The sequence below is a fragment of the Zeus faber genome (assembly GCF_960531495.2).
Source record: "Zeus faber genome assembly, chromosome: 3".
In the NCBI taxonomy this organism is placed as follows: domain Eukaryota; kingdom Metazoa; phylum Chordata; class Actinopteri; order Zeiformes; family Zeidae; genus Zeus; species Zeus faber.
This window is the reverse complement of record NC_137190.1, coordinates 36,380,073-36,395,038: the sequence shown is the minus strand read 5'-3', so window position 1 is coordinate 36,395,038 and position 14,966 is coordinate 36,380,073. Positions and strand designations below refer to the sequence as shown.

General features: G+C 42.1%; 1 protein-coding gene across 1 annotated transcript in view; it reads right to left on the bottom strand.

The window, feature by feature from the left end:
* Positions 1 to 14,966, bottom strand: part of LOC307227916 (mucin-5B-like) — a gene marked incomplete at both ends in the record, with an annotated part of 39,585 nt that overhangs the window by 2,193 nt on the left and 22,426 nt on the right. Inside the window, 22 exons of the mRNA XM_079997356.1 lie at positions 6 to 60; positions 1,233 to 1,425; positions 1,526 to 1,649; positions 2,878 to 2,917; positions 3,227 to 3,355; positions 3,823 to 3,921; positions 4,218 to 4,340; positions 4,435 to 4,478; positions 4,613 to 4,711; positions 5,868 to 5,998; positions 6,173 to 6,230; positions 6,960 to 7,138; positions 7,574 to 7,754; positions 8,019 to 8,202; positions 8,352 to 8,599; positions 8,736 to 8,907; positions 9,286 to 9,428; positions 11,952 to 12,102; positions 12,267 to 12,358; positions 12,417 to 12,709; positions 12,829 to 12,964; positions 13,167 to 13,230. Coding sequence (XP_079853482.1) covers positions 6 to 60; positions 1,233 to 1,425; positions 1,526 to 1,649; positions 2,878 to 2,917; positions 3,227 to 3,355; positions 3,823 to 3,921; positions 4,218 to 4,340; positions 4,435 to 4,478; positions 4,613 to 4,711; positions 5,868 to 5,998; positions 6,173 to 6,230; positions 6,960 to 7,138; positions 7,574 to 7,754; positions 8,019 to 8,202; positions 8,352 to 8,599; positions 8,736 to 8,907; positions 9,286 to 9,428; positions 11,952 to 12,102; positions 12,267 to 12,358; positions 12,417 to 12,709; positions 12,829 to 12,964; positions 13,167 to 13,230 — 2,938 coding nt within the window. The remainder of the gene's footprint in view (positions 1 to 5; positions 61 to 1,232; positions 1,426 to 1,525; positions 1,650 to 2,877; positions 2,918 to 3,226; positions 3,356 to 3,822; positions 3,922 to 4,217; positions 4,341 to 4,434; positions 4,479 to 4,612; positions 4,712 to 5,867; positions 5,999 to 6,172; positions 6,231 to 6,959; positions 7,139 to 7,573; positions 7,755 to 8,018; positions 8,203 to 8,351; positions 8,600 to 8,735; positions 8,908 to 9,285; positions 9,429 to 11,951; positions 12,103 to 12,266; positions 12,359 to 12,416; positions 12,710 to 12,828; positions 12,965 to 13,166; positions 13,231 to 14,966) is intronic.

The following is a 14,966-nucleotide window of genomic DNA, read 5'->3' as shown; positions in this document are numbered from 1 at the left end:
CTCACCCCAATCCCTTGGATTCTCCTCCATCTCGTCCATCAATAACTTGCAAATGAAGAACTAATACAGACAAAAGTAATTTTCGTATAGAGTATAAGGATATCATTTATTTTACTGTCATTGTGTTTGCTGTACTGTTTCCCCCTACCCTGTCTGCAGCCAAATTTGAGTGACGACAAGAACTCAAACTAGTCTCCATTCCATTCATTTTTTCTTTTAGAAAAATAGACATACATAAAGGCATATATCAAAAAAATGGGTACAAATCCCCTGCTCTCCCTTTGCTAATAAAAGACAAGCCAAAAAATAAATGAAGATTTGGCGCCATTAGATGAGAGCTAGTTTTAAAATCTGATTTGAATGATACAAAAATCAAAGAAAATCAGACCCTCTCCTTCGGAAGAAAAGACAACTTTTAATCAATCGCATTCAAAGGTAAACAAGCTCAGCCATCTAGATTGAAGGACCCCAGAGCACTCAACCACATCCAGGAGCAGTCTGTCCGACTGTTATGACGCAAGACCTGTTCTTGTGTATAGAATATTGATGACAAAATCTTAAAGATGTGAAAGAATGAAAGAAAGATCTACTAATTTTGTGAGAATTTTTGCGCCTTCTGGTCTAAAGCTGTACCAATATGGACATGCTTATTATCTTATCAATTTCCCGTGAGTTAGGCTTTGGACCCAGGTAGGATTTAGGACGGGGTTTGTGCCACATTATCCAGCAAAGTGATGTCCTTAACTGTTCTACATATCAAAAATAGCTCCTTTGAGTGAAATAAGCAAACTTTCAAGAGAACAGCAGAAGAAATTCCAAGACCATCTTTATAATTGATTTAAATGTACATTGTTTTGTGGACCGTTGGATAAGACCATGATTAGTTTTTCCTAAATACAAAGGACTACAAAACACTTTTGCAGTGTGGTAGCAACGGGACAGTACAAGGTCAGGGTGTGCTGAGAAACTTTATTTGTGTTAATAAAATAATATTGAGCAAAGCAAAAACTAGTAATTATCTAATCTAAGCATGTTATTACACCAGTAAGTGATACATAAATATAGGCTTCATCTATGCGGCGGTTAGTTTGAAATTAATTTTTCTTAACTTAAATCCTGCTAAATTCTGCTAAAGTCAAGCAAGTTAGGCTAGAGCTCTAGCGAGTTGGTTTCCTTTGGAGGGGTCGTCGTCTCCAGCCTCATCTCCTGCGTCGACGCGATTTGGGGCCGACGGGCGTGTGTGCGTTCTCGATGCGGCCCACCGTGGTGCACTCAGTTTTGAGGCACCCACAGGCTTCAATGTGGGTGTAGGTGTAGTCGGCCTGCATGCCGTTGGGGCAGATGAGCTGGATCGTGTGTTCCGAGGTGCTCAACTCTTGACAGCAGGAGCAGGAGTGCTGCAAGGATCTGGCCATCACAGAGTACCTGGTGGGGGCGGGATTATTTTTTTGGTTATTATGTTTTTCATTGCATCGAGAGAACATGACATGAGAAGGAGATATTTCCAATGGAGGAAGAAACTTACAATGTGAAGGTGCCGCAGGCCCCTGTGCAGGACGTGACGTTGATCAATTCGTGGGAGCGGCAGCCCTTGTTTTCCAGGTAAACTGCCGTAGTAGTCAGGTTGCAGGGATGAGATCGTGGAATACCTGGGTAGAGCAAGCGAGGGTAATATTGTGGGCGACGTTGACGTGGAGCTGAACTACACCAAGCAGGTACTCCTCACTTAGCGACCTACCTGTTAAACGACCGTTCGAACTTACGACCCGCTCTCTGACTAGTCTGTATTGTACAATGCCGCAGCGCAGCGCACCCTTTATATGCTATATACACTATATATACTATATATCCTAGATATACACTATATACACTATATAAACACTATATACACATCTCATCGCGCTTAACCATTTTCAGTCTCAGTCTCGTTCCCGCAGTCTGTCAGTATTCACTACACTAGCGTCCGCAACGGCCACACCCCCTTACCATGAAATAACACAGGTCCTCACTTATCGACCAATTCACTTAACAACCTGGTTTTAGGAATGGACCTCGGTCGTTAAGTGAGTAGTACCTGTATACATATATCAAAATTAGGGATTGGATCTATCAACGTTCTGATTTAGGATTGCTGATATCTTTCATCCAGACCATATCCTTGGAAATTATTATGATTCCGTCTGCACTATCAGAATTGGAATCAGTTTTATTTTTGCCAGGTACATTTACATGTATGAGGAATTTCTTCTGGGGAGGTTTGGTGCAAAAAAAGCTTAACAGTACAAAAAAAGGAGAATAAAATAAGAATCCAATTTTATAGGATACAATTTTTAAAATTAAAAAATTACAATTATATACAAATAGCCAAAAATATAAAACAAAAGTAGTCTGATATTTATATATACAAATATACAAATGTGAGAATAAATTATTGTTACGGTATAATGGCTTTAAACTGTAGGTTAAACACTGTAGTAACACTTTATGCCATGTAATATATCTGTTATATCGGGGCACAAGATACTGCAAGTACTTTTACTTGTAATACTTTAAGAGCAAGTTCTTTTATACTTACCTAAGTGGAAATGTCAATGTGGCACTTTCACTTTTACCTGAGTCATTTTGTGTCAGGGTATTTGTACTCCTACTCAAGTCAAAGGTCTGAGTACATGTATGTGACAAATAATCTCTTGAACTTGAACATCTTCCACCACTGCAGACTCATATGTTAAGAGGCTAACAGGGTCACAGGCCAACGGACTGTTTACCATGACCCAAAACCCAGAACTCTGTGGTTAACAGCCCTTTAGCCTGTTAGCCTGTCACTTTCTCTCCCCCCAAAAAAAAAACCTTCCACAGGTGAAATGAACTACTTACAAACATGACAGCATCCGTCTGGAGCAAGGGTTTCTGTTCCCTGGAAGCGTAAAGAATAATTATTTGAAGAACATTATTTTTGGCATTAGCAGCTTCCTCATGCTGCAGATGCATTTACCTGCATTTAGCATTAACGGTTAAGCTGAAGAGGACACATTTTGAAGTACAGGTCAATGCATTGCACATTAATGTAGCATATATTGAACATCAACATTAGGAGTGTGTGTGTGTGTGTGTGTGTGTGTGTGTGTGTGTGTGTGTGTGTGTGTGTGTGTGTGTGTGTGTGTGTGTGTGTGTGTGTGTGTGTGTGTGTGTGTGTGTGTGTGTGTGTGTGTGTGTGTTTTCCTACCGGTATGCACTGGGTGGGGTCGTAGGGAGGGCAGATAATGTTGGCCTCGATCGTGACAAACTGTTTGCCAATTTTCATGCACTCGTACTTTGAGCAGGGGTATCCAGCTGCGGTCCACATAGTACCGGGCTAAACAAAGAGTGAAACAGAAATACGATTTTTTTTCTCCTTTATTGTGTGTGTGTGTGTGTGTGTGTGTGTGTGTGTGTGTGTGTGTGTGTGTGTGTGTGTGTGTGTGTGTGTGTGTGTGTGTGTGTGTGTGTGTGTGTGTGTGTGTGTGTAAATTGTTCAGCTACAGCTTGGGGGAAATATGTCTTCAAAGCTGTTTTACTTAGCCAGTTAAAAATAATAGCAAATTCAAGGGATTTGATGAGATTTAAAGTTTTTTCTTTTTTTTCCTTTTTTTTTAAAGGGCTAAAACTTAAATGGACCTTTGATGCTTTTGCTTTTGATGATACATGTTTTTCTTACTCCAACTGTCACTGGATTCCACTATTGTTTTCATCCCGCTTACATTGATGTTTTTGTCATGTTCCATCTCCTTTTTTGCAGCATACACTTCCTGCGAACATTGGGAGATACAATAACCCCCTTACCTCAATGGTGTGCGTGGAGTTGTCCGGTAGAATGATGATGCAGCTCTTCTGGATGCAATTTCCACAGCACTTTCCTGGGATGATCTGGTACTCATAACCCTGGACACACACACACACACACACACACAGGTCACTGAAAAATACAGGTTTTTTTACAAATAGAGGTTGACAGGTGTGGCATACATACAGGATGTGACGATGCTTTCTAATGAGTATAAGTCCCGCCTCCCTTAATTACCATTATTAGTCTCTCCAAATAACAATTGGCCTCATTCACGAACAGTGTGCTACACAAATCTGTGCTTAAACATGCATATGACGACGTAGTAAGTCTGAGAAGCCACATATTTAAGAACATATTATGTATGTAGTATGTAGTAGGCCTGAGTTCTTACCAGTGGGCAATGTGTGTCACACTGTAAAGGCTGGCATTTTATCTTGTGCAGGCGGGTGATGGAGTCCATATCCACGCTACAATTGCAGCTACTGCAGGGTTCCATGATCACCTGCTCCCCAACCTGAATGGACAGAGTTCAGGTGGGATAAAATATCCTGATCTGCATTCTCACCCCGTGGTGCACCATTTTGTTGTTTGTTGTTGGGACAACTTACCTGATACTCGTGGTTGTGGAAAACACACACGTCCTTCTTAGGAACTGTGAAAAGGAACAACTGCGTTGTCATTTTGGAAAAAATGTCTGTCTTTTTTTCTCGTTCTACGGCTCCATTTTGCTCCTTTAGACACACATCCATCGACCAGCACGCATATATTAGCACACACACTACCTACCGCAGGTATATTTGGGGCAGCAGGCTCCCATAGTTTTGGAGAGGGTGAAGCCCACGTCACAGGACACCACAGTACCAGGACACAGTTTGGCATCACACTCTGGTGGAAAACAGGTTTGGTTGTGAACATGAAACTAGGGTTAGGGTTCCACAGAACTAAGCGGTTGCTATAAAAATGCGGAAATTGCTATAACAATTGGACACATTGGTTATAGACAATTGGCCATAACAAAATGCATTCCAAGTCTTTGAGCAGTAGAGTGATCCACTAATACTGGATATGGGTCAGTCAACTAAATTGGGATATTGGCATAGGAGAGCATCTCTAATAAAATATCCACTACGAAGAGTCACAACCTGGTCAGCTTTAGAGGAAAGATGGGGTTTTAGGAGTCTCTAATGTGGAAAAGCAAACCATATGGCAATCATTATTATCTGATAATGAAAACTTTTCAGAAGTTTTCCACATCTACTTACCGCATTTTAACTTGGGGCAACAGTCGACAGTATATGTGACCTTCACCTGCCCCTCCTGGTCACAGCTGAGGGGGGGCATTACTGGGCAGGATATGTTTTTGCAGTTGATCTGTTGCCTGTCCACACATGTGCACTTCTCGCAGCCTTTTGTCCATGTATCGTTGACCTGGTCATTGACAGTGGTTCAAATTAATTGCCGACATTGTCATTGTACTCCTGGGGTTTTTTAGTCTGTACACTAAAAACTGTGCGTATACACAGAATGAAAAAGTAGCAAAATCATAGTAATTTACCATCTTCCATGCACCATTCTGCAAGAGGCAATTATCTGTTGGGGGGGAGCACATTTTTACATTACGGTTGTCAGGGTTACATCAGGCAACTTTTTTATGAGGTCAATTTGTCATCATGAAATGAAACCATATTTTAAAAAAATATGGTAAACTACTGAGCCCATATTCATCAAGCATTCTGACTCCACTCACTCTAATGAATCCCCACTAAAAATGTGACTAGGATAAGAAATCTTCCAATCTCAGATTAGTAAATAAAATTTATTTATGAAGCTTCCTGTATTCACTTTTAGGGAGGAGTAAAAAGACCCACACATACATTTGCATTTGCATGACACTGTGAACATAATCCTACAGGCATTCGCAATAACTGATTATACTCTTACCTAGAGCAGTTTTAACACTGCGACAGTACATTGTTGCCAACGACTGCAGGACATTGTGTCATTTATTCAATTAAACCAACTATTTACTGAGTTGTCTTACCACAGGAAGGCACACATATGTCGGTGTTCGCACTGAGGAGGACTGTGTCTGGTGGGCAGTAACAGCCCTCCATCTTCACTTCGCTCAAGGCACTGAATGTGTTGTTGGTGTAAATGAAGTCGTAGTTGTACCTGAACACACAAAGGGGAAACTCTGTAGGAGTGCCACTTGTCATCAAAAGACAATTGATCGGGGCTTGACTTAACTCTTTTGTTGTGATCAGACTAGATCAAAAACAACCATCTATAGTTTGTCCAACCACACAAAGAAACTGGTGAAAGTTAAGAGGGTACCTAAAATCACACGTAGGCTCCACCATTGGACCGCAGGCCTGGTACACTTTGGGACTCTGGCATTTATAGTCTACACAAAGAAGCAAGAACCAAATAAGAATTATTTGAGGTAGTTGCACATTTGAAAAGGGTTTCAATTGAGAAACAAACAATTGCCAAATGGAGGTTTAAACAGGAGGACAGCTGTAAAGGCTAAGTGGTTAGGATGTGAAGCCCTGTGTAGATGTAAGGGGCAGCTGTGTTCAAGTCTGTGTACAAAAAGCAGTCTTATCCCAAGGAGCCAGCTATGGTGTCTTTGAGTTATTTAATGTTTTTCTACGGCTCCTGCTGCAATAATTGATTGCTGGCTCCCTCCAGAAAAACATATCTTTGCCCCTGTTCTGCCTCTTAGCAATGAAATGACTAATTCTATTAAGTGACTAAGATAGCGATAGAAAAATCATCCAGCTCAACACTTTAATGTGACTGGTTGCTATGCTCACTTTCCCTCTCGAGTATTGATGCTAGCTTGTAGCCTGGAGTTGGTGAGAATTTCATTTTCTGCACTGGTTGCCATGGCGTTAATAGTATGTGACGTTCCATTTACAAACCACATGGCCATTTTCCAATTGAGGGGGAGAGCAAGAAGTGTAATTGAGTGGATGTGGCCTTTTAACACCAAGTTAAATGATAACCCTGGTTTCAACAGGAGTGTTGTGAGGTGCAAATATGATACCATTATTTGCAAAAGCAGCACAAATGCAAAAGAAGCATGGGGCATTCACTTGAAACATTAGATAAATTCATCTCCATTTTGTACCACAGATTCCATTAGTGGAGTTCCTCCAGTTGATACAGACTCCTGCTCCCGCGCAGGCGACGGCGTAAACCTGTAAGCTGGTGCAGCCGATGACATCCATGTGCATGTTGCAGATGTCAAATTTGCAAGCCACAAGGAACGGCTCGTAAGGGACCACCTTGTGGCAAGCCTCGAACACACTGTGGTAGAGATCATTCTTAGTCAATACAGCCACTGAATGTACACAATTTCTTTGTCTGATGGCATACTAGCATACTATTTAGAATGCTAAATGAACATGTGAACATGTTTAGTATGACCGAAAACACAGTATGTTCAAATAGTATGTGAAAAGTACCAAGGTGACATCCAGTTTAATATTTTGTGGGATGCAAACAGTGGTAAGTCTATCCCACAATGCATTGCGATAGTAAGATTTAGATAAAAGTTTCTACGCATTGTAGTCATCAAACGGCAACATGCTGAAAAGAAGTTGTGGTGCTATATGACAATGTAGCATGTCCGAGAATCCATTATTCTTTGTCCTTGCACATTAAAGAACGGTGGACAATAGTACAAACATCGATGTTCCTATTCTTTTTTTTCTGACACTCATCCCTCCTGTTACAGCCTACCTGCTCTTGATGACGTCACAGACGGTTGCTTCGCAACTCTTGGGTGGAGGGGTGGGTGTAGGATTGATGGGAGGCAGACAGCGATTGTTGTTCAGCTGCCACTCGTGGGCCATGTGGGGACATGAATCGATCTGTCCATTGGGCAGCATGCAGTCGTTGGCCTGGATATTGTCACATGTGCCTAGAGGGAGCCACATAATTAATGAGGACATCATAGTATATCATGTTTAACACATACTACAGCAGGAAGTGGCTGAACGGCTGGCAAATTTGCTTCTTGTATATTTACTACATGAATAGGGGTGACATTTAACAATGAAAGCATTCTCCTTTTAAAGGCCTTGATTTTTCTTGAATAGGCAGCCTGTCACGGGATACAGACAAAATGCAGTTCATGTTATATGTAAATATGTCCTGGAAAAGATGGGAGTGTCAATGAACTGACCGCACTGCCCCTCCGTGTTGCCACTGAATTCCTCATACGGCAGGTAGATGCTGAATGTCAGCCCTGAGAAGGTGATCCTGGCTGAGATGGCTGGGATCACCAGCAGCGTATCGATGCCGGTGGTGGTTATGCGGAAGTATTTATTCTGGTACGCAAGATTCACAAGGTGGCCATCGACATATATCTAGGATGAAAAAATGTAGAATATTAATTGCAGGCCAATTAGACAGTCTTGACTGTTGACGTCACTGCATCTATAGCTGCTATCCTTAATGCTATTTCACACAACAAATCTGGGCTTCGATCTTTGGCAAAATAAATAACTACCTTTACTATGTTGGTGAAAACACCATTTATATCATTCTGGGTGATAAAGATCTTGTATTGCTGGTAGTAGACAGTAAGAGACTGAGGGCAGGAAAGGCCATCTTCTGCACCACAGTAATAGTTGTCGATTACAACACTGAAGTTGTATGTGGGCAGGATCTCTTTCACCAGCCAGTAGGAGCAGTTGCCTTGGAAGCCATAATAGGTCCCATCGAAGGTGACATAGTGGGGGTCTCCCCAGCCGTAGCAGATGCCTGTATACACAGAACAGATAATTGGCTACATGTATATCAATAGTGTTGAAAAGGAAAACATTGAGAAGACCATTACATGCTTGCATCAGTAATTGTTTAAAATAGGGTTAGGGTTCATAAAATAGATCCGACTTACACTGGCATTCGTACTTGGTGCAGCATCCGTCCTCATCGGGCACTAAGCGAGCAGGGAAATTATTGGCGCAAACCACAGGCACCGGTTTCTCACATTGTGTTATGTTACGGTAGATCTCTCCATGATGACATTTTGCTGTGACACATTTGCTTTCCTTCCAACTTTGGCCTTCCTGTAAAAGACAATGAATGTGAATAAAGTTATAGAATAAGTAGAACAGTGAATCAAAGCTGTACACTTAAAGAGAAAAACTGTATTGCATCGATAGCATCAAGTACAGGTAACATTCAGTCACTTTTGATAACATATTTAGTAACTTTTTTATAATAAAAAAACAACAATAAAATAAATACTGTTCAATATGAATCACATTAAGCAATTACATACAAACCAGGAGCTCTATGAATAAAATTAGTGGAATCGAGGAATCTACCTTTTTAGGGGGATAACTCTGGGTACATTCTATGGGGTACAGAGGCTTTGTAGTGACAGTGGACAACTGCGTTGTTGTGGCAGGTGTGCTGGAGCTTGTAGCTGAATGCGTGGTCACCGTAGCAGATTGCGTGGAGGACCGGGAAGCCGGTGTGGTTGATTTTGCGCAGTAGTAGTGGTCGACCACTACAGTGCAGCTGTTGTTACAGTAACCTACAAAGCACCAGCCATCGTAGTCTGACACGTTGTAGACAATGGACCCTTTAAGAGAAGATACAAGAGGGGGAGCAGTTAAAAAGGACCATTCTGATGCTTCATCAAATTTAACAGAAAGTGTACTACAAAAATAATGTTTTTTTTAATGTTTAATGCATATCTTTCACTCCTTTGTTTCATTTGGTCTACATGTTTTCCCTCTGATTCTCAGAGATGTGTCAGTATCAATCAATATGGAATTGGATCTACAAGATGGGGCTTTAAACAGTTGGACCAACTTCTAAGAGATGCACCAGTTTACTAACAGTCCTTTTATATACATATGGTATAAGACTGGTTGTTTGGTCTCAAAGTATTTTTTTTTCTTTTCTTGCCCGATTAAGGAATTTTAAAACAAAAACAAATGCAATAAGACAAAACAGAAAAAAAAACATTAAGAGTACATAAACTACACTGTAAATAAACAAAGTCACAATATCTTTATCTGTTCGGGAAAAACTCACCTGTGGGATATGATGTACCATTAAATCTGCAGGTGCAATTCAAGGGCAAAGCAGTTGGATGAGATGTTCCACCCGTCTGCAATGATTCAGGGGAGGTGACTGATGTACTAGTGGTAAGTGGAGTTGTCGTAATTGGTGTTGTTGTTGTAAAAGTTGTAGTTGTTGGTGATGATGTAGTCGTTGTTGTGAGAGACAGATTTGTAGTCGTAGGTGTGATTGTGGTTGTTGTTATTGTGGTTGTAGTTGATGGTGGGGTAGGAGTAGTAGTAGTAGTAGTAGTAGTAGTAGTAGTAGTGGGAGTGGTGGTTGTAGTTGGTGTTGTCGTCACAGTTGTAGTTGTATGTAGGGGAGTAGTAGTAGTAGTAGTAGTAGTAGTCGTGGGTGTGGTGGTTGTAGTTGGTGTTGTCGTTACAGAGGTAGTTGTAGTAGTAGGTTTGGTTGTTGTTGGTGTGGTTGTAGTTGTTGGTGGGGTAGTCGTAGTAGCAGTAGTCGTAGAAGTAGTGGTGGGAGTGGTGGTTGTAGTTGGTGTTGTCGTCACAGTTGTAGTTGTTGGTGGGGGAGTAGCAGTAGTAGTAGTAGTAGTCGTAGTAGTAGTAGTAGTAGTAGGAGTGGTGGTTGTAGTTGGTGTTTTTGTCACAGTTGAGGTTGTTGGTGGGGGAGTAGTAGTAGTAGTAGTAGTAGTAGTAGTAGTAGTAGTAGTGGGAGTGGTGGTTGTAGTTGGTGTTGTCGTCACAGTTGTAGTTGTTGGTGATGATATAGTAGTTATGGTAGAAGTGTGAGTAGCAGGTGTTGTTTGACTGAGACATTGACAACATCTCACTTTGATCTCGTAATCCAAACAGTCTTGCTTAGAACTCTGCATATTATTTTGGCAGATGAGTCCAACATTTGCATTGCAGGTTATAGTCTGTCCAAGTTGCTGTATAGAAAGGCCTGGATAGAAAACAGCTCTGCACTGAACCTCTTCTGGAGCTGAGCAGATGTGATAACCAGCAGCAATGACCTTGTGGATGGATTCATTTTCTCCACCATTAGGGCCAGATGTGGGTTTGCCTAAATTGATCCATTCAGACCACTCACAAGACATTTCACCATAGCAAGTTGGAGTAACTGGGCTTGTTGTGGTTGATGGTGTTGTAGTAGTAGGTTTGGTTGTTGTTGGTGTGGTTGTAGTTGTTGGTGGGGTAGTCGTAGTAGCAGTAGTCGTAGAAGTAGTGGTGGGAGTGGTGGTTGTAGTTGGTGTTGTCGTCACAGTTGTAGTTGTTGGTGGGGGAGTAGCAGTAGTAGTAGTAGTAGTCGTAGTAGTAGTAGTAGTAGTAGGAGTGGTGGTTGTAGTTGGTGTTTTTGTCACAGTTGAGGTTGTTGGTGGGGTAGTAGTAGTAGTAGTAGTAGTAGTAGTAGTAGTAGTAGTAGTGGGAGTGGTGGTTGTAGGTGGTGTTGTCGTCACAGTTGTAGTTGTTGGTGATGATGTAGTAGTTATGGTAGAAGTGTGAGTAGCAGGTGTTGTTTGACTGAGACATTGACAACATCTCACTTTGATCTCGTAATCCAAACAGTCTTGCTTAGAACTCTGCATATTATTTTGGCAGATGAGTCCAACATTTGCATTGCAGGTTATAGTCTGTCCAAGTTGCTGTATAGAAAGGCCTGGATAGAAAACAGCTCTGCACTGAACCTCTTCTGGAGCTGAGCAGATGTGATAACCAGCAGCAATGACCTTGTGGATGGATTCATCTTCTCCACCATTAGGGCCAGATGTGGGTTTGCCTAAATTGATCCATTCAGACCACTCACAAGACATTTCACCATAGCAAGTTGGAGTAACTGGGCTTGTTGTGGTTGATGGTGTTGTAGTAGTAGGTTTGGTTGTTGTTGGTGTGGTTGTAGTTGTTGGTGGGGTAGTCGTAGTAGCAGTAGTCGTAGAAGTAGTGGTGGGAGTGGTGGTTGTAGTTGGTGTTGTCGTCACAGTTGTAGTTGTTGGTGGGGGAGTAGCAGTAGTAGTAGTAGTAGTCGTAGTAGTAGTAGTAGTAGTAGGAGTGGTGGTTGTAGTTGGTGTTTTTGTCACAGTTGAGGTTGTTGGTGGGGGAGTAGTAGTAGTAGTAGTAGTAGTAGTAGTAGTGGGAGTGGTGGTTGTAGGTGGTGTTGTCGTCACAGTTGTAGTTGTTGGTGATGATGTAGTAGTTATGGTAGAAGTGTGAGTAGCAGGTGTTGTTTGCCTGAGACATTGACAACATCTCACTTTGATCTCGTAATCCAAACAGTCTTGCTTAGAACTCTGCATATTATTTTGGCAGATGAGTCCAACATTTGCATTGCAGGTTATAGTCTGTCCAAGTTGCTGTATAGAAAGGCCTGGATAGAAAACAGCTCTGCACTGAACCTCTTCTGGAGCTGAGCAGATGTGATAACCAGCAGCAATGACCTTGTGGATGGATTCATCTTCTCCACCATTAGGGCCTGATGTGGGTTTGCCTAAATTGATCCATTCAGACCACTCACAAGACATTTCACCATAGCAAGTTGGAGTAACTGGGCTTGTTGTGGTAGATGGTGTTGTAGTAGTAGGTTTGGTTGTTGTTGGTGTGGTTGTAGTTGTTGGTGGGGTAGTCGTAGTAGCAGTAGTCGTAGAAGTAGTAGTGGGAGTGGTGGTTGTAGTTGGTGTTGTCGTCACAATTGTAGTTCTTGGTGGGGGAGTAGCAGTAGTAGTAGTAGTAGTAGTAGTAGTGGGACTGGTGGTTGTAGCTGGTGTTGTTGTCACAGTTGTAGTTGTTGGTGATGATGTAGTGGTTATGGTTGAAGTGGGAGCAGAAGGTGTTGTTTGAGCTAGACAGTGACAACATCTCACTCTGATCTCGTAATCTAAACATTGCTTCTCAAGACCTTGATTTCTGTTGTAACAAACAAGGCCAAGTTGTTTATCGCAAGTTAAATCTTGTCCCAACTTGGAGATGGAAAGGCCTGGGAAGAGAACAGCTCTACACTGAACATCTTCTGGAGCAGAGCAGATGTGATTACCAGCAGCAATGATTTTCTGGATGGATTCATTTTCTCCACCATTAGGGCCGGTTGTGGGTTTGCCTAAATTGATCCATTCAGACCACTCACAAGATATTTCACCAGAGCAAGTTGGAGTAACTGGGCTTGTTGTGGTAGATGGTGTTGTAGTAGTTGGTTTGGTTGTTGTTGGTGTGGTTGTAGTTGTTGGTGGGGTAGTAGTAGTAGAAGTAGTAGTAGTTGTAGTAGTAGTGGGAGTGGTGGTTGTAGGTGGTGTTGTCGTCACAGTTGTAGTTGTTGGTGATGATGTAGTAGTTATGGTAGAAGTGTGAGTAGAAGGTGTTGTTTGCCTGAGACATTGACAACATCTCACTTTGATCTCGTAATCCAAACAGTCTTGCTTAGAACTCTGCATATTATTTTGGCAGATGAGTCCAACATTTGCATTGCAGGTTATAGTCTGTCCAAGTTGCTGTATAGAAAGGCCTGGATAGAAAACAGCTCTGCACTGAACCTCTTCTGGAGCTGAGCAGATGTGATAACCAGCAGCAATGACCTTGTGGATGGATTCATCTTCTCCACCATTAGGGCCAGATGTGGGTTTGCCTAAATTGATCCATTCAGACCACTCACAAGACATTTCACCATAGCAAGTTGGAGTAACTGGGCTTGTTGTGGTTGATGGTGTTGTAGTAGTAGGTTTGGTTGTTGTTGGTGTGGTTGTAGTTGTTGGTGGGGTAGTCGTAGTAGCAGTAGTCGTAGAAGTAGTGGTGGGAGTGGTGGTTGTAGTTGGTGTTGTCGTCACAGTTGTAGTTGTTGGTGGGGGAGTAGCAGTAGTAGTAGTAGTAGTCGTAGTAGTAGTAGTAGTAGTAGGAGTGGTGGTTGTAGTTGGTGTTTTTGTCACAGTTGAGGTTGTTGGTGGGGGAGTAGTAGTAGTAGTAGTAGTAGTAGTAGTAGTAGTGGGAGTGGTGGTTGTAGGTGGTGTTGTCGTCACAGTTGTAGTTGTTGGTGATGATGTAGTAGTTATGGTAGAAGTGTGAGTAGCAGGTGTTGTTTGCCCGAGACATTGACAACATCTCACTTTGATCTCGTAATCCAAACAGTCTTGCTTAGAACTCTGCATATTATTTTGGCAGATGAGTCCAACATTTGCATTGCAGGTTATAGTCTGTCCAAGTTGCTGTATAGAAAGGCCTGGATAGAAAACAGCTCTGCACTGAACCTCTTCTGGAGCTGAGCAGATGTGATAACCAGCAGCAATGACCTTGTGGATGGATTCATCTTCTCCACCATTAGGGCCAGATGTGGGTTTGCCTAAATTGATCCATTCAGACCACTCACAAGACATTTTCCCAGAGCAAGTTGGAGTAACTGGGCTTGTTGTGGTAGATGGTGTTGTAGTAGTAGGTTTGGTTGTTGTTGGTGTGGTTGTAGTTGTTGGTGGGGGAGTAGTAGTAGTAGTAGTAGTAGTAGTAGTAGTAGTAGTAGTGGGAGTGGTGGTTGTAGGTGGTGTTGTCGTCACAGTTGTAGTTGTTGGTGATGATGTAGTAGTTATGGTAGAAGTGTGAGTAGCAGGTGTTGTTTGACTGAGACATTGACAACATCTCACTTTGATCTCGTAATCCAAACAGTCTTGCTTAGAACTCTGCATATTATTTTGGCAGATGAGTCCAACATTTGCATTGCAGGTTATAGTCTGTCCAAGTTGCTGTATAGAAAGGCCTGGATAGAAAACAGCTCTGCACTGAACCTCTTCTGGAGCTGAGCAGATGTGATAACCAGCAGCAATGACCTTGTGGATGGATTCATTTTCTCCACCATTAGGGCCAGATGTGGGTTTGCCTAAATTGATCCATTCAGACCACTCACAAGACATTTCACCATGGCAAGTTGGAGTAACTGGGCTTGTTGTGGTAGATGGTGTTGTAGTAGTAGGTTTGGTTGTTGTTGGTGTGGTTGTAGTTGTTGGTGGGGGAGTAGTAGTAGTAGTAGTTGTAGTAGTAGTGGGAGTGGTGGTTGTAGGTGGTGTTGTCGTCACAGTTGTAGTTGTTGGTGATGATGTAGTAGTTATGGTAGAAGTGTGAGT